At 40.3% G+C, this 18679-nt stretch overlaps 1 protein-coding gene across 2 annotated transcripts in view; it reads left to right on the forward strand.

Annotated features, from left to right (window-relative positions):
* Nucleotides 1-18679, forward strand: part of LOC134535856 (insulin-like growth factor-binding protein-related protein 1) — a 62487-nt gene that overhangs the window by 4009 nt on the left and 39799 nt on the right. For both annotated transcript variants that reach the window (XR_010075720.1, XM_063375193.1), the window contains exon 2: nucleotides 8490-8718. Coding sequence is in view for 1 of the 2 variants with exons in the window: in XM_063375193.1 (XP_063231263.1) it covers nucleotides 8490-8718 (229 nt within the window). In the remaining variant the exon portion in view is untranslated. The remainder of the gene's footprint in view (nucleotides 1-8489; nucleotides 8719-18679) is intronic.

The raw sequence follows: 18679 nt of genomic DNA on the forward strand, positions 1-18679 counted from the left end.
AATGAAGCACCCAGTGAAATACATTTTTTTAAATATAAACATTAATGTTTATTTTCTTATGAATAAAGTACGATTTTTAGAAGTTGAATAATGCTCTTAAGTTAGATGAAGTCATTATATTATTTTCAGCGAGAGCATTTTGAAACATTAGGCAGCGCAAGGAGCCCCGATATATTTGTATGCAACTTCGTCATATTTTTTGAATAGCCTACTATGTCACAATAAGTGAAAAAAATAATGGAAATAAGAATGCAATTCGACGATATTATAAGGGTTATATATTTACTAGCTGCAGTACCCGGCTTTGCCCGGGCTGAACACCGGGTGATATATTGTCCGCGAGTTACAGCAAAATGGATAGCGATATTCCAGTGTGTTGTACATTAAGAAATGATACATAATTACTGTTTGTGTATCTGTGACCTATGATTTTCTGTTTACCCATGGCGATCGGTTGAAAGGTTTAGAAGTTGATGCGCTACAGCGCCATCTAGCGGCGAGTTACAAAAAAAATGGATAGCATAAAAACCTTCTTCATGATAAAAACACTTCGATGTGCCAAATTTCATGGCGATCGGTCAAACGGTGTAAGAGTTTATCGACGTCATACATGCCAACATCCAATTATATATATTCTTATATTTCGAAATTTTAGGGCTTTCACTTTTGCGGAAAGTGGATGTTCAGGACCTCGAATGGTTTGGAACACTCCATCTCGAAAGAAATGATATTTAAAATTCCTGAAATTTTCGAAATTTTGGGGCATTGTCCCCAGAGGGGGAGTGGTGATTTTGAGGACCCTGAATGGCTGGGAAACAATAAAAATCGAAAGAGAATGATATTTGAATTTTTTTAAATTTTGGGGTTTTGACCCCTGAGGGGGGTGGGTGTGTTGTTGAGGACCACGAATGGCTCGTAAACACTCCAAATCGAAAGAGAATAGGCTTTTGGAAATTTTCCGAAATTTTTTAATTATTGGGTCTTTGACTCCTTGTGGGGGGAGGGTAGTTTGAGGACCCCGAATGGCTTGGAAACACTCCAAATAGTAAAAAAGTATTCTTAAATTTAAGAAATATTTCGAAATTTTGAGGGTTTTGCATCCCCCCCTCCCTCAAAATTGGGTGGGTAGTCGACTTTGGGTAAAAGTTCCACCATGCCCCGGACACTTTAGTTCGTAATGACTTAATTTTAATACAATTTCCTCCAATTTTTCGAAATTTTGTGGCTTTCACTTTTGTGGAAGGGAGAGGGGGGGGGGGGTGGAGGTTCAAGACTTCGAATGTTTCAAAGCACTCCATCTCGAAAGAATAGATATTTGAAATTTCTAAAATTATCGAAATTTTGGGGCTTTTTCCTAGAGGGGGGGGGGGGGGTGTTCGAGGACCCTGAATGACTCGAAAACACTTAAAATCTAAAAAGAAAGATTTTTTAAAAAATTTAAACTTTCGAAATTTTGGGGCTTTAACCACCTGGGGGGGGGGGGGGGTGATGTTGAGGACCCCGAATGGCTCGGGAACACTCCAAAACGAAAGAGATATAAAGGAATATAAGAATGTAGGCATTTACTGTACTCCTATCTACCATAATAACAATATTGACAAATAGAAAAACTTATTACCTACCTATTAATAATTTTCTAAATAAATTAATAAATAACTCTATGTTTAAGAATTTACGTACATACATAATATTAAACTTCAAACTATACAAATATAAATATTAGTAGGCCCTACCAACCTATGAATAAATTTCGAAGAAATTTATAAGTTTACGAATTTATATACCAACTTAATATTAAACTTCAAACTATCCACACAATAAAAACCTAAGAATATTAGTGTAATTAATTTTTTTATTTGTCATAATACCTAAAATACGTATGTTTCAAAAATAAAACAAAGTATAAATAATGACCAATTTGACCAAAAAAAAATTGTACAACTCGAATGACATTGAAAACATACACGTGAAATTTAAAAGAATTATGAGTGCCCTAGGTAGGGAGAAAAAATATAGAAGAAATTAAATTTAAAAAATGGGTGCGTGTACTTGGGTACGCGCATGAGAAGTTATACTTCTTTGGCATCATTAAAAAATAGTTTTTAATTGCATGCAAAAATATTGCGTGGAGTCCCTCCGCGCGGAAGAAGTGAAACTTCGTAATGTGGAAATGAAAATAGGAAGGGGTAAAAATAGATTTTTAGTGAAATCATATTGTATCAAATCAAAATAAAAAAATAAAGGAAATAAATGTGTAACGATTCATAGATTGATCTTCAGAGAGAGAGAGAGAGAGAAAGAGATACCTATTGAATGACTATAAAGCTTACTTTTTTATGAGAGCATATTTTCATGAAATAAATCATAAAATCATTCAACGATAAAAGCTGTTTATTTAATTAAGCGGACGGGTTTGCCCGAAGGAGAAAATTGACGCGGCAACACCTCGTGGACATAGAGAAATGACACACACTCACTATTTATGTGTTTATGAAACATGATTTTTTATTATGATTGTAATATACAAAAACGGTATTGAAAATTGAAACAAATATGGTGACACTACAAACTGTCAAGATCTTTATTTTTTTCTTACTCTCTACTTAGTTCCTTACAATAGAAAAACGTAACGTAATGGCTTGAAAGCTATCGCGCGGCAGGCATAGAGGAATGACACTAACAGTTTGTATATCTATGACACACATTACATAAAATTAAGATATATTTTTTAACACGTTTAAATATTTTTTTTTTAGACAAAATATAGCCTATGTCCATCCCCAGGATATAATCTATCTCCTTGCCAAATTACATTACGATCCGTTCAGCCGTTCAGCCGGGAAAAGGTAACAAACAGACAGACAAACAGACAGACAGTCAGACAGACAGAGTTACTTTCGCATTTATAATATTAGTATTGATGAGAATATTTTAAGGAAAAAATATTAACTAAATATTTTTGACAAAAACAATTTTTTTTTTGTGAAGACGCGTCGTTGTAGATGGAAAAGAAAGGTCCATTTACAGTTCAAAAATTTTCATTACAAAATTTTAAGTTTTCCGTACCATGAAACAACTAGGGTCGGCGTTACATTCTACATCAGCATACAGTATGTGCGAAAGATTCATCCTTGGATCGTCTTTCATCAGATACACATTCCTAAAATAATTTCATTTCTAATGATGCATTATTTTTAATTGCACGTTTCCTTTGAATAAGCACAGCAAGTTTAAAAGGAATGTTGCCTCAAATTTACATATATACGTATTACAAAAATTTAACGAACGATTGTTTCGTCAATAGGCCCTACACGTGTTATTATTACATTATAGGAAAGTTTCACAACAAATGCTGATAATCCTTCGATTGTTTAATATTAGTTATATAGAATACGTTATACATAAAACATGTAAAAATGACAGTGTTCATGAATATCGTAAATAGAAAAAACCTGATATACGACAACGGGCCGGTTTTATTAAAGCTTTAAAATTGGTATTATCATTAATATCGATATTAAAGAAGGTAACATAAAAAATCAATTTTAAAATTTGAGATATTTGCTAAATATTTTCATTGCAGGGTTTTAGGTGGTAAATGATTTTTGTATAATTCCAAAGCAAAATTTAGGATTGCAGTTAGCCTAGCATCGGTAGGCAACACGTAGTTCATAGTCAGCAGTCCGGAGTCGCCAGTCAAAATTACATAACATGACCAAGGGAGTATTTGATTAAACCACATCATCGCGAAAGATTTTCTGATAGGTGAAAATATTTTGGCAGCTGGTGGTATGGCAGTCCGAAATGAAGTTAGATGATATCCCACTGCTCGACTGGCGACTGCTGGACTGCTGTCTGTGGAACAGTTTATCTCCGACTGCCGCCTGCCGGTTGCAAGTTGTCAAACTGCGGACTGCGCATTGTGAATAAGGTCCTAGATGCCGAAACGTCCGGCGTCGCCTCTTCGTAAGCAAAAGAAACTAAAAATTGAACATTTATATCCAAATGGTTTTATTCTGCGGGCTATAATGTCAGGCATGCAGTCCGACTGCCGGGCTCGGGTGCTTGATGAGAATGTGACGTGAGACGAGTGGAACGGTATGTGCACAGACGATAACTTTTTTCCGCAATGCGTAACACGCCAGCGCACAGAGAGGTTTAAGTGACACGAGATATTATTAATGTTACGATCGCGCTTGGCTGCAGTGCTTGGCGTCGCCGCGCTCGTTCGGCCTGTCTGCGCCCCCTTCCACCTGCATCCTCTCCCTGGTATCTCGTGCCATACTATCTCGCGACATCCTGACTGTCGCGGCGCGCACCTGCCTCAGATCGAGTTACTTAAGGGAGGCCGCACTGCGGAATGGAGGGACTCAGACATATTTATCGGTGTGTTTTGTGGGAACCCGATGCTTGTTGAGTTTATCGGCGTTCTTTGAGCAGCCGCCGCGTCCTTCGAGGACTCACGACGCGTTTCTGGGCATTTCGACGACGAAGGTCGCGCGATATCTCGGAGACATGCCCGATTGTTCTGGACGGGAACCCAAGGGCTATTTAAGGAGGTTGGGCCGACCTTCGAGTCAGTCTGAGTAGGAGTTCAGTGGGGAGTTCTCCCGCAGCGGAGTTTCCGGGCGATAGTGCCGCGGGTGCGGCAGAGTGGCGAAGTCCTTGGACGAAGGTTCCAGGGCAGAGAGTCTGAGTAGGAGTTCAGTGGGGAGTTCTCCCGCGGCGGAGTTTCCGGGCGATAGAGTCGCGGGCGCGGCGGAGTCCCGAGTGAAGTTCCGAGTGAGGCGTCGAGTGGGATCTCGGCGAAGGGTGTGACGGCGGCGTCGGAGTGTGGCGACGGAGTCCCGCGGCGGAGACCCACGAGGGGTGCTGCGGCGAGAGTTGCGCCAGAGGTGCGGTCCAGCGAGGTGTGTGAAACGAGTGACCAGGGAATTGACATTTATTTAAGTGTAATTAATTATTTAGAAGATTATTTGTAAGTGACAAGTAGTGGTAATAAATAAAACTGTGTGTGTGAAATAAAATCTATTAATTGGGCTATCCTTTACGAACCCCCACAGGTAAATCGTAACAGTATAAACACAGCGTCGTTTTTTTCTTATTTGAGCGGCGGCTACACATTAAATGTCTCAGTAACCTGTGGAATTCGTCAAGGTTTTACAAGTAGCAGCGGCGATAATGCAATATGATACTTTTTTTGAACCGCTCTCACGGAGTTCCGTTTGTCAACTGTGAGTCTGAGCTTAGCGAGATTGACACGTGTACGTCTCCGAACGCATACACTTCCAACTTCCAGAACCGCACGTATGTTGCTAGACTCCGACGTTTATGGTTTGAATCACCGGAAAAAAAAACATAGAAGTGTGAACTAATCGTACGGCCATTAATAACATGCAACAAAAGCTATTTATGACTTATTATTCTTGTTTGCTGTATAAAAATTTTCAAATGTGTAGAGGTGTTCCCACTACAAACTATCACAGTCAGCCATGGACAGCCGGCAAAATACTATTTGTTTTAATTGTGACTATAATGACAAGCTTCTATGTCCAAATTAAACTTACACTGTCTGAAATACTGCAATATTTATGCATGTTTGCACACACCGAACAGTTTGTAGCTAATTGCTTTGGGCACCAAATTCTGCTTACCAAATAAGAACCCCCCCCCCCTCCAAAAAAAAAGGCTCTTCTTATTCTTACGTTCATTCACAATTGCAGTTAAAAAAATACTTTTTTAAATGTTACGTGAAATTCTTTATTTCAACTTGGCGTTTTTAAAACGGTTAAATGCATATTTTGGTTAAAAGTGTTGATTGCATATAAATTTATACCATTAAAAATATTAATGGCCACATATAAAATAAAATTAATAAATACGTAACTAACAAAGCCATATAAAATCGATTTGAATATATCACTTGTATAATGAAATATTACTTATGCCCAACGATTTGGCGTTTACTTCCTTTAATGGTTTTGTTCTTCTTCCGAGGTGCATTTTGTCGTAACCTTGCCTTATGACCCCGCCTGCAGTCACGCTGAATTCTAATGTCGTTCGGCCTCAACACAACTAACTGTGGAATACGCGTGTACTCAGCCCGGTCTGGTGTCCACAGGCCCGCCCTAGCCGGGGTGGGTATTCAGTCCGGGCGAGCGAAGCACAACTGAAGGAGGACAGGAAGAAAGGCAGCGCGGAGACCCCCCTTCCTCCTGCCTCGTCATCCAAGGTCAAGCGGCCGTGGCGGCGCCACAAGTCGGGGAGTACATTCACGCAAAACACGTCGTAGAAATCACGGGTTTTCTCAAAATTTTCCGTTGTGACCTAGTGCAAATTATATACGCAGCGAAAGAGAAAGGATTGGTGCACGATCCAAAAGTGGTTTTACGCAATAGTAATGAAAACTGTGAGCTTGGCGTGACTCTGAAAATACGCTAATTAGGCTTATTCAGCATGCATTTACTAATCGACTATATGTCTGAGACATCTTAAACAACTTTAGGATCATGCCCGGTACCTTAATCTCTTTTATATCCGAAATCGGTAATCGCATGTCAAATAGTTTCGATAAAAACAACTAATTGTTAAACCTCTGCAGCTCACTTTGCACTGCATGTAGGCGGGCCCCTTAAGGGGGTGCCTCCCATTTCAGGTCATGATTTTATTTTATATTAATCACTGATCAACTTTTAAGACTTTTTCAATTGTTTAACTTTCACGAAATGAAAAAATATATATAGCGCATACTTTTTGCATGATTAGCAGCTAAAGATACATTTTTAACGTTTTTTGGTTGTACAAATAAGGAGAACTTAATTTATTGCACAACTGAAATTTTTTAGTTTTAACTGCAATGCCACTAGCTACTTCATGATATGGTTTGCATTTCTATCACATAAACTCATTTCATGTTTCTTGGCTGTCAAAATCGTAACAAATTTGAGAATTTTGAAATGCCAGGTAAAATTAATTAATATTTTCTGAAAGAAATGCAAACCATTTCTTGAAGTAGCCCGTGGCATTGCAGTTAAACATGAAAAGTTTCAGTTCAGCATTAAATTAAATTCTCCTTATTTGTACAACCCTAAAACGTAAAAAATTTAACTTTGGCAGCTAATCATGCAAAAAGTATGCGCTGGTATATATTTTTCATTTCGTGAAAGTTAAACAATTGAAAAAGTCTACAAGTTTATCTGTAATTACTGTAAACATAAAATCTTGACCTGAAATAGGACGCACCCCCTTAATTTCACAATAATTAACTTAATCACAGCCTGGGCGTGTTTGTTCAAAAATACTATATACTCACATACATATATATAAATATTTTAACTCTTTACTGACTTAAAACAAAAAAATAAAAAATAAAAATGCGTTTCAAAGTTTTTACATTAGCTGGAACTAAATACAAAAACAAAATTTATTCAGAATACACGGGCCTATTAATGACATTAATTTACATTTGCAAAAACAAAATTAAATATTAATTTTCGATTATAGATTTACTCACCATTTATAATGTTTTAAACAAGTTCTCCTTCCTAGTATCTGCACTGATTTACGCCCAGCAACGTTAGGTAAATATTAACTTTTATTTCATTTCAAATTTTCAGAAAGAATAATCACCACTTTGACTGTTAATATTTATCAGAGAGCCTACTATCATGATTTTCTCCACATAACTATGCCTCGTAAAAACCCAAATTGAAATTAACTCGTATGTAACTGTCCACTAACGACCAGATTAATTCTGGAATGTTTGCATATATGTCATTATTTGAATTGAATTTTAGTATCGATACATTTTTGCAATGAAATTACCAAATTCTTGGCGTTCATGGGTGCTATTTTGTGATGGTGATGAGCTGTTTATTGGTAAGATAAGAAATACCATAACAACATGTAACAAACCATTAATATTTAAACTATGTGCAAATTAATTTTTTTAAATCTTAACTAAAATCCGGATTTCACTTCGTTATTTTGTATACAAATAATTTTTGAAAATTTATGTATTGCACGTAAAAGGATACGAGGATACCAGAGGCGAAGCAACGAGGCAGGCCAGCCGGCCAGCGCAGGGGGTCCAGGGGAGGTCTCACCTCCTGGACAGTTAGCTCCACTCCCGCTGCGGTAATCCGATTAGGAGCGGCGCCTCTCTCTCTCTCTCTCTGTCTCTCGAGGGTTAGGCACGTTCCCAGAGCTCCGTCTGCGTGAAGTGGCATAACTAGGACGACACTGTTCTCGGAGCTTCGAGTGTTAGGTCGGGAATTATGATGACGTGACACTTCGGAGGGCTGTACAAGACCTTTCGAGTTCAGGGTTCTGCAGGTATTTAAGACGGAGGCTGGCCTAAGAGGCGTTGGAAGTGATGAAAAACTATGGTAAAGGTAACCGAATAGTTGATGATTGTACGTTATTTTGTTTTACTGTGTTCATTGATGTTCGCGACACAGAGCACGAGTGTCTGGAGCGCGTGCCCGCAGCGGCTGCGGCGAGTGCCGGCCGGAGACGTGCCCGCGGAGCCCGGACAAGTGCCCGGCGGGCGCCGTGCCCGACCCGTGCGGCTGCTGCGCCGCGGGGGTGTGCGGCGCCGCGGAGGGACACAAGTGCCACAACGCCTCGCTGCCGCAGCTGCCGCCCGAGGCGCGCAAGTACCCGCCGTGCGGCGACCACCTCGCCTGCCTGCTGCGCCAGGACCTGCGCCCCTACATGGTGAGCACCTCCCGTCGCCAACACACCCGGCACGTTTCCTGATCTGAGCCAATGAAAAACCCTTCACAAAAGAAGTATTGAATCGCATGATTTGGGAGATCGAGCCTTAAACACTTGAGGCAAAAACAGTGGCGTAGCCAGGATTTGTGAATGGGGAAGGGGGGGGGGGGTTTAAGAAGCATAATTCCCCCCCTAATAAAGCGGGGGGGGGGGGAGATTTTAAGGTGTACAATAGTGCTATTTTAGCAGTTTTCGGTACTTAACTTTAAATATTGTAATGGTAAAAATATTATTAATTTTTTTAATAAAAAATATTGTTTGAGTGATGAAGTAAGAAATTAATTAAAGATATTTTTATCAATCCAAATGCATTGTTTACGTCCACTAAAAATCATAAACCATGTTCGAAGCTCAACAATACAAAAAAAAAAGGAATAAAAAGGGTTGGGTTTCGGCAGAACTGATCTATTCCTGGAAACAATTAGCTTTAGCTTGAAGAGTTACATGACACCATGTCGTTGTCTCAATTCTATACACACACAGCGATCCTTACACTTTTGAAAGCCCAGTCAACACCTGCTTATAATTACCGCGCTGGTTAAATACAGTAGGTGTAAGATATTTGAAAGCTTGGGACCAGTCACGGCGTCACAACCTTATAGCATGCTCGTGACAGGGGTAGGGGAAGGGAAGGAGAATCGGTAGGGCTCGCTTACTCTTCCCCTCCAGTGCAGTGGCCGGTGATAGCAGTAAGACACCCAGGCTTTTAGCTAACCTGCTTTCAGATAAGAAAAAATAATTGGGACTAAGGGGGGGGGGGGTGGGGTTAGAACCCCTAAACCCCCTCCCTGGCTCCGCCCCTGGGAAAAAACCACCACCAGTCTTCAGAATTGTCGTTGGTTTCCTGGAAATGTATGTCAGTACCAATCTTAAAGATTTCACGCGGGTAATTCGTTGAAAGCTTTTGTTTCGTGATCAGTGAGGCACACTTGTAGAAACAGAAATGTTTACTACATACAATTGAAAACTACAACTGAACATGACTCACCGACATACATATCTAAGTCGCAAGTTTTTAAATACCTTCCCCTAAAATATCTTCCTCCTGGAGATGAAGCCTCTCTGAAATAACATCGCAAAGTCGAAGCGGTGCTATGTGCCTGAAGAGTTGTTGATAATTCGGTGCCAAAACTGGGCCTAGCCAGCGATCATTTTCAACTGTCGTAGCGGAGGAGTCAACACAATATTCTAATACCTCCTGAACACCATATAACAGCATCACAAAAATAAAAATGTTAATACCTTCGTCCACTTCACGCACATGCGCAAACGGAGATTTCCCCCCCCCCCCTACCACTCTTTAAGTCTACTTTGCCTGGTTGTCGCCAGGTATCTGGTCCTCTGCCAGCTGTACCTCCATCCCTACAAATCGTCACAGCTAAAATATCACTTTTTTTTCGCTTTCACTTCTGGCAGCTGTCCGTCTCGGGTCATTAGTCGGTCGTCAGGAGGTCTCAGCCACTTGGCCCGTGTTCCTGGCAGCTTATACGAGACACTTAAAATAAATGAGTATTTTGAGTTGTATCAACAAAACATATCTTATCTGCGAGTAGGAACTATAACTGGAGTAGGAAACATTGGACTATTGTTCCCGCGCAATCTTTGCAAGATCTAAGACTATCAGTTGATTTTTTTTCTCGGCTGTTTATAAACACTCTCTTACTTTCCTTTACTGTCACAAAAGAAAAAAACAGCCAACAATGGCACATTTTACCCATTTTTCTTATTTTCCGTGAAGTCAAAGGTCGTGGAAGGCTATTATTAGCTGTTTAAAGAAATATTTCTAGTGTTGTAAACACTGAACCTTTAGAACGCACCATCTGCATGCGGGATGCAAATCATTACCACCGTTTCGCTTTATTCTTCCCACACTCTCTGATATGCCGGGAAGCCTACTATTCACTAACGTGTAGTCAAACGTTCGAAAAGTTCCGAAGATATCCGAAGTTTGCCTCTCGCTCACGCAACTTTGTGATCTGAATAAAAGTACACTAATGTTCGAGAATCGATCTATTTTATTCTATTACAATATTTTAAATGTCAATGACCTAAACCAACCAACCTTTCACTTTAGTTACGACCACCCAGACACGTGAAAACCTATCTTCCTGAAAAAAATTTAAAAACGAATTATTACGAGAATTTTAATTTTTTAGCCCAACTTACATAATCTAACTTATTCTTCTGAAACAGCGAAATAATAAAAAATAGAATACACGCGAACACGGATTATTCGTGCATCTGCCTCGGGGTCAATGAATCTTAGGTTTCTCCTGATACCGTCGCTGACAGAGGCCGCGCTAAGAATACGAATGAACGGCGAAGTCAAAACAACCTCGCACAAACGCTCGGAGCGCATTCAGGATTTGTTTTTTTTCATCCTGTTGTTGCTCGTCTTTACTGCGCCCTTGGCGAGAGACCGAGGATGCTCGCAGTCCGATAAAAAAACAAACAACACATTGTCGAAATGTCAACGGGGATCGGGCTTACAGCGTTATTGCGGGATCATAGTGCATGAGTCCCAAAAAAAAGTCATTTTTATTTCACAAATGAGGGCATTAGGGGTACATGTGCACTGTCGGCACACCGATCATAGCCATCCAGTGCGGAAGCAAACGAGTCCTGAATGGCCCGACCGAATAGGGCAATGGCTTCCCTTGCAGGCGTACGCCAACTACAAGGGTAAACAAATATATCTGGAACGGGCATACCTTATTGTTGCAGTCTAACGAGCGATTGAATATTTCCGCGAAAAATACAAGCCCCTTACCTTGAGAACAAATTGTGTGAATTTACACAAAATGAATGTGGCAGATGAGTCTCTACAGATTGTAGTGTAATTTTATACATATGCCAACATTTATATTTACAGTAAAATTACAATGGTTTGGTAAATACACCATAGCTGTGGGTGAAGCGCTTGTAGCTTATAATCCGCACCGTATCGATACCCAGCTTGTTCGGCCGCACGATGACATCCCTGAAGGTCGTGGGATTGATTCTCTCCTGAGCTTGAGGTAGCTTTCTGCCCAAAGTTTCATTTCGGCCTCGCTCCACCGATTGAGGTTCCGCAGTGACGAGACAAGGTACTCGCATTCCAGAGGACTAGGGTGCGATTCCCCGCGCGATCATCATGGTCTCCCGAAATCTCTCCAAGAAAATTTTGTATTTTTTTTTTTTAAAACTACTCGCTATGACTGCTCCCGTCTCCGACGAAATCGCTGCCAACGAGACGTTACCAAAAAATTAATATCGATTATGAAATGTTATATAACTTCTTCTGTGCAACCGATTGGTTGTGTGCAAGCTTGCTGAAAGGACGTAAAAAAATATATATATATATATATATATATAGGATGATTCACAAGATGTACCACCACCACTCACAGGGATTATGCCCTACATCATTTGGAGCAAAATATGTCTTATAAATATGGACAATGTTAACTCGCTAAATAATCTAAACGCCCATTATACTTCAATAAGGCTGTTTATTCCTTGCAATTGGCGGCCGTCTGCAAGAGAAACTTGTGCCTTATGTGACCGGGCCATTTTGGACGCGTTTTCCTCCGCACTGAATTACTGTGATTGGTGTTTAAGCAGCAGACATCTACTTGAAAGAAACTCACCCGATCTCGAAACACAAACGATGCTACAGTGTTGCAACTCTCAGCTAACTTATGAATCTTTTCCGCGAGAAATGCATGCCCCCACTTATCACGCATGCCGCTCCGGTGACAATGACACTTGCGTGTGGCCAAGTGGAGGAGTACGTGCGGCGAATGAGTGAGCGGCCAAATGTGTGGCAGTGGACTGAAACATTTTTGGACATCTTTTGTAAGCTGATTGCACGCAATTGCAGCGCTCAACTGGAAACAGTGTGGTCTGATGATGCCTCACTTTGTTTATGTTTTGAATAAATTATTATTTTTATAATATCTTGAACTACTCTGTATATATTCGAAGTAGGACCCACCTTTAAATGGCATATTTCGCTCCAAATGATGTGATGACTGAGCCTGTGAATGGAAATACCTTCCCTCGTAAAACACTCTCAATTGGCTACTACTAACCTGAAGATGGCGACTGCAAGGTTGACGTCCGAAACGTCGGTAATATCTTTGCCTTCGACGCAACTACAGCCCAGAAGTCAGGGGGCTTTAATATCAAATACTATCGTAACATGTTTATTTATTTTTCGTTCAGTAGGTATATTAATTGTTGGTAGCGGGATTAATTTTTCGCTAAACAATATGATTGCTATCTAGAGTGCATTACGATATGTCTGCGCCAGCAATTTCTGACTTGTGATTGGCAGCCGTCTATACAAGAGAAGCCTTACTTGGCCAGGCCATTTAAAAAGAGTTTGCTTACGCACAGATTTGCTATGATATGTGTGCCGATAGTGGGAGTGTACCTTAAAAGAAACTCAACCAATCACGAATGACAGATTACACTACAGTGTTTGAACACACAACTGGTCTGCAAATCTAGTAGCAAAAAAATACTGCCTGTACTTAGAGACAGGGAAAATTCTCGGATTCATTTCGCGATGTGCTAGAATGCAAATAAATATCACTTCATATTGCTCCTGGGATTGGTTCATAGTTTATCTGAAAGACTTTTAGACGATGAAAAACCTTCAATACAAAAAAAACGTATCAATTCGCAAACACCCCAGTCGACAGGTCTCACGAGTCAATAGCCAATGAGTAGGTGGCATTTTCCTGAGTATGTAGGGTATTTCGGAGTCTATCCTAGGGGTCACTGAAAGCGCTAATTTTTCCATTCCCTACCTATGATTGTAGTGATACTCAAGCGTTTTATGTATTGTTTAGGAAAATTAAATTCATTATTGTGAAATTTCAAATAGTTGCGTGAGAAATGTGTGGCGGGGAAAGTGCCCCATTTCGCGTTCCTGTTAGCTGGCGCGTCTGGCCCGTCGCGACGCGGGACGCATGGGCGGTCGTCGCGGCCGCTCATTGGGGCCAATCTGGCGGCGAGCGGCGAGCGGGCAGGGCCCTACGGCTGCCCCAGTTGCGTCTCCGAGGGGGGCTTATCCCCGCCGCATCTGTTGGGGCCGCCCACCAGCACTACCACCCCGTATACCGTCACCAACCAACATGTTGAGTGTGCTCCGTCATGACTACAGACCAGACATACATATTGGCGGATTCATTTCGCGAGAGGCTAAAATTAAAATAGTTATACCCCAATGCCGTTTCTGCTACTGGCTCACAGCTCATCTGGAGCACTCTGGGCCAATGAGAAACACCCAACCAAAGCTGTAACGAATCAAAGGCTACTACGTTGGGACGTCTCACAAGACAGCAGCCAATGAGTAGGTGACATTTGCCCGAATATACGGAGAACTGTGGAGTCTATCCTAGCGGTCACTGATCACGCGACATTTTACGGCCCCCAGTCATAACTAGGGGCATTTCTTCCTTCACGAAAATTTATCTAATCGCTCATTAGACTGCAATATGGTATTCCCTTTTCCAATGATTGTTTCTTTGTAGTGCAAGAGAAGCAATTTCTAGGGGCATGCAGATTTCGCGAAAAGATTTTGAGACTAGCTGTAAGTTAAAACACTGTAGCATCGTCTGTGTTTCGTGATTGGGTGAGTTTCTCCCAGACACATATCGATTGTAACAACACCAATCACAGTAATTCAGTACGGAAGCAAATGCGTTCTGAATGGCTCGGCCAAATAAGGCAACGACTTCTCTCGCAGACGGACGCCAATCACAAGGAAGAAACCACAGGTGCGGGTATACCTTGTTTCAGTCTAATAGGCGTACATATCTTTTCGCGAAAAATGCCTGTCCCTAGCCATTTCTCTGTTTGGCCTGGCCATTCAGAACACGTCTGCTTCAACACTGGATGGCTACTATTGGTGTGCCGACAGTAATGTACCTGAAGCAAACTCATACCAGTTTCTAGAGGCATGGACTTCTCGCGAAAAGAACTTGAGACTAGCTGTTTTTTTAAACACAGTGATCGGTTGAATTTCTTTCAGGTAAATTTTAACTTTCGGTAAGCGAATCACAGCCATCCGATACGGAAGTAAACACGTTCTAAGTGGCTCGGTCAAATAAGGCATTAGTTTCTCTTGCAGACGATCACCAATCACAAGTAAGAAACCGCCGGCGCTGGCATAACTTAATGCACTCTAATGAGCGTTCAGATTTTTTCACGAAAATTATCCGTCCCTATCAATTACGAAACATAGGTCATGATACAGAGTTTTAACATACAACTGGTGTGGAATACTTTTCATGAAAATTACATGTGCCTAATTTATAGCCCGAGAGAATTGTGAGACTTGTTGCCGTCGAAGGGCAAGCAACTGCTAAATAAATAACTCGCGTGTTTGTTGACTAACGCTTATTGATGATAACAGATTTTTTTAAATTTTACTTTTTTTTTCAAGCACTGAGGTTTTCGATGATTTATAACCACAAACAATTTTTAGTAGTAATTCTTGATAAACTCGTGAATTGCCAAAACAAACTCGGAATCATACATTTACATAACAAAACTCATAAAAGTTCCAAAATTAATTATTGTTTACGTTAAACTTTAGTCTCGATATTTTTGGCTTTCCAACATACTCATTTATATTGAAATAAATTCTGGCCACTGGTGTGTCAAAATCTCAATTAAATTACATCGCTAACAATTTTTCATTGCTTCATACCACCAACTGATGCACAGTCATCTAGTCAGAATTGGGTTTAATGTAATAAACCGTGAAACAATTAAACAGCAACTGTGTGTTCATTAATTTGAGTCATGCTGGAGTGTTGTGATCGAACCCGCGACCTTGGCAACATGATCGCGACGCATTGAGCGATAATCGCCACCTAAACTAAACAAAAGTGTAATTTTACACTATGTGGCACCAGAGTATTTACCGATGTTTGTGTAATTTAACATCTGCACGTGTTGCGTTTAAGCAAGAAACCTACACGTGTTACTGTTGTTTTACTCTTTTGCATTTGTAAAACTACACCAATACGAGTAGGTGTAAAACCACACAAAAATTGGTGAATACTCAGCTGCCACATACATTTAGAGAAAATTACAATTGCTATGGTTTAGTAAATATGACACATTGGGATATACAAGTGAAATTACACATACAACAAATATTAAATTAATCAATGTTTAGGGACAGGAAAAATTCGCGGGTTCAATGACTTCCAGGATGAACATAGTTCTACGTACACTCGGTCAAATGCCACCCACTCATTGGCTGCTGTCTTGTGAGACGTCCCAACGTAGCAGCCGCTGATACGATAAAGCTTTGGTTGGGTGGTTCTCATTGGCCCAGAGTCACCCAGGTGAGTGGTGAGCCAATAGCAGAGGCAGCACTGACGTATAACTATTTGTATTTTAGCCTATCGCGAAATGAATTTGCGAATTTTTCCGGTCTCTATCAATGTTGTATTTATTTGTCAGTACACTGTATTTGTATATACACACACTTATGTTATTGTAAAAGAGAATACAATTTGTCAAAAGAAATTTGCAATGACAAAGGAACTTAATGAATATTTTTATTTTACTATTCATACTGACAAAAACCAATTTAATTTACATAAGGTTGTTACGATTTATTCATCTATTATGTCGTATATCCAACATAAATATTTGAATCAGAAAAATAATTTAAATGATCTCCGAATTTAATGTATTTTACCTCTGACTACTTGGGGACAATCTCAGCACTCATGAATTCCACTCATGCCTGGGACATGGCTTAGGCAGGGGAGGGGTGGTTTTACTCTAACTCGCTTTCCTCGCCATATGATCACGGCACGTCAGCGATTAACAAGCAGTCCGTCAGGTAAAATCTAGGATGCGCACGTCCTCATTGCCCCAACAAAATTTTTCAATTTTGGAATTGTTTGTTTCAGTTCTTTTCACAGGTTTTGGGCGATCATCATTAAGGTGAATGGTAGACTAAGTTCGTACACACAGTATTTCTTTTAATGGAACAGAAATATTCATGTAAAATTAAAGATATAGGGGAGGACGGGGCAAGTTGACGAGCGGGGCAAGACGACGAATGACTTAGTTACACGTCATGTTACTAGATAGCACCACCTAACAGACACTACTAGCGATCCACACTGGTGGGCACTAAAGAATCGCACAGTGAAGCCGCTGCCACCATTTATTTGTTTGTTAGATGATGTTCGTACATTTGGTCTGACGTATTGTAATTTTCAAGAACTTCGAAGTAATATCTCATGGACAAACAGGTAAGATATTTGGTTATTCAATGCCACACATTATTACCTTAGACAATATACTTTTCTTAATCACTATATATTGTTAACCTTTTATATTTTTTTTCTAGCGAAAAAATCCAATACTAATAACATTGCTGATCGGGGAAAGTTGACTGGGGCAAGATGACGACTCGTCATCTTGCCCCAAGTGCTTTTTTTTACAGTTGTTTCTTAATTGTTCATGCCCTACAGGCTTTCATTAAACAAAAATTCCAATTAAAAAGTATTTAGCCTACCTAATTGTATTTTTTTTCTAGGAAATGCCTATTCATGGTGGAAGATTTCGAGAAGTTTTCACTGAATAGCAGCTAGAAGATTTAAGGAACTACTCGACAGCAATGGATAACATGTTTTTTGGGATGACAAAGCAGCAATGTAGAAGACTTGTGTTTTACTTTGCAGAATATAGTGGAATTTCGCATCCGTTAAATGTGGAGACCAGGATGGCAGGTTAGGATTGGTTGCCTAGTTTTATGAAAAAATGTAAGTTCAGTTTTCGGAGACCAGAGGAAACATCCATTGCCAGAGCAATGGGCTTTAACAAGCCAAATGTTGACAAGTTTTTCTTAATTTTGAAAGAAGTGCGGGAAAAACATAGATTTCCAGCTTCTGCCATTTACAATGCAGATGAATCTGCACTTTCCACTGTACCTAATAGGCTACCAAAGGTTATTTCACCCACAGGAAGTAAGAGAGTTTCCAAGATCGTTTCGGCAGAGAGAGGAAGAAATGTTACTATTATTTGTTGCATTAATGCTTGCGGATATTACCTGCCCCCTTTTTTGGTTTTCGCAAGAAAACGGATGCGACCTGAACTTGTGGAAAGAGCCCCTCCGGGAACCGTTGGGCATTGCAGTGATAATGGTTGGAGCAATGGAGAAATATTTGTGTTGTTTTTGAAACATAACAAACTACATGAAAAACCAACCAGTGAATTTCATGTGCTGTTGCTTGTTGACAACCATAAAACACACGTAACACTGGAGGCTATAAACTTTTGCCGGGAAAATCACATCGTTATGGTCGGATTTCCACCCCACACTACCCATCGTCTTCAACTGATGGATGTTTCCTTTTTTGGGCCATTGAAAACCTATTACAGTCAAGCTTGTGATAACTTCATGGTCACTAATCCAGGGCAAGCCATAACTGACAAAAAAAATTGGTGAGCTACTGAGCACTGCTTATTTAAAAGCAGCTACAGTCGGTAATGAAGTCAATAGGTTCCGAGAATATGGAATCGAGCCTTATGATCCCCTTGTGTTTGCTGAGCATGATTTAGCTGCAGCGAACCCCACCGATCATGATCTTGCTATGGAAAAAGCAGTTAATGAACATCAGGCAGAGAAAACTGAAGAACCAGGACCTTCAATAAATGCTACTTATATTGAGCCAGGACCATTAAGAAATGCTACTCTCATTAAGATAGGGCCTAAAATAAATGCTACTCCTGTTGAGCCAAAAATGTGCCGAAGTGTTTTCGATTTCAAACCATTGCCTAAAGAAAGACCCTATGTGAGAAAAAGGATAAGTAATAAGCAATGTGCAAGTGTCATCACAAGCTCATCCATGAAAGCGATGCTGGTTCAGAGAAAAGC

Source organism: Bacillus rossius, chromosome 1, assembly GCF_032445375.1.
Source record: "Bacillus rossius redtenbacheri isolate Brsri chromosome 1, Brsri_v3, whole genome shotgun sequence".
In the NCBI taxonomy this organism is placed as follows: domain Eukaryota; kingdom Metazoa; phylum Arthropoda; class Insecta; order Phasmatodea; family Bacillidae; genus Bacillus; species Bacillus rossius.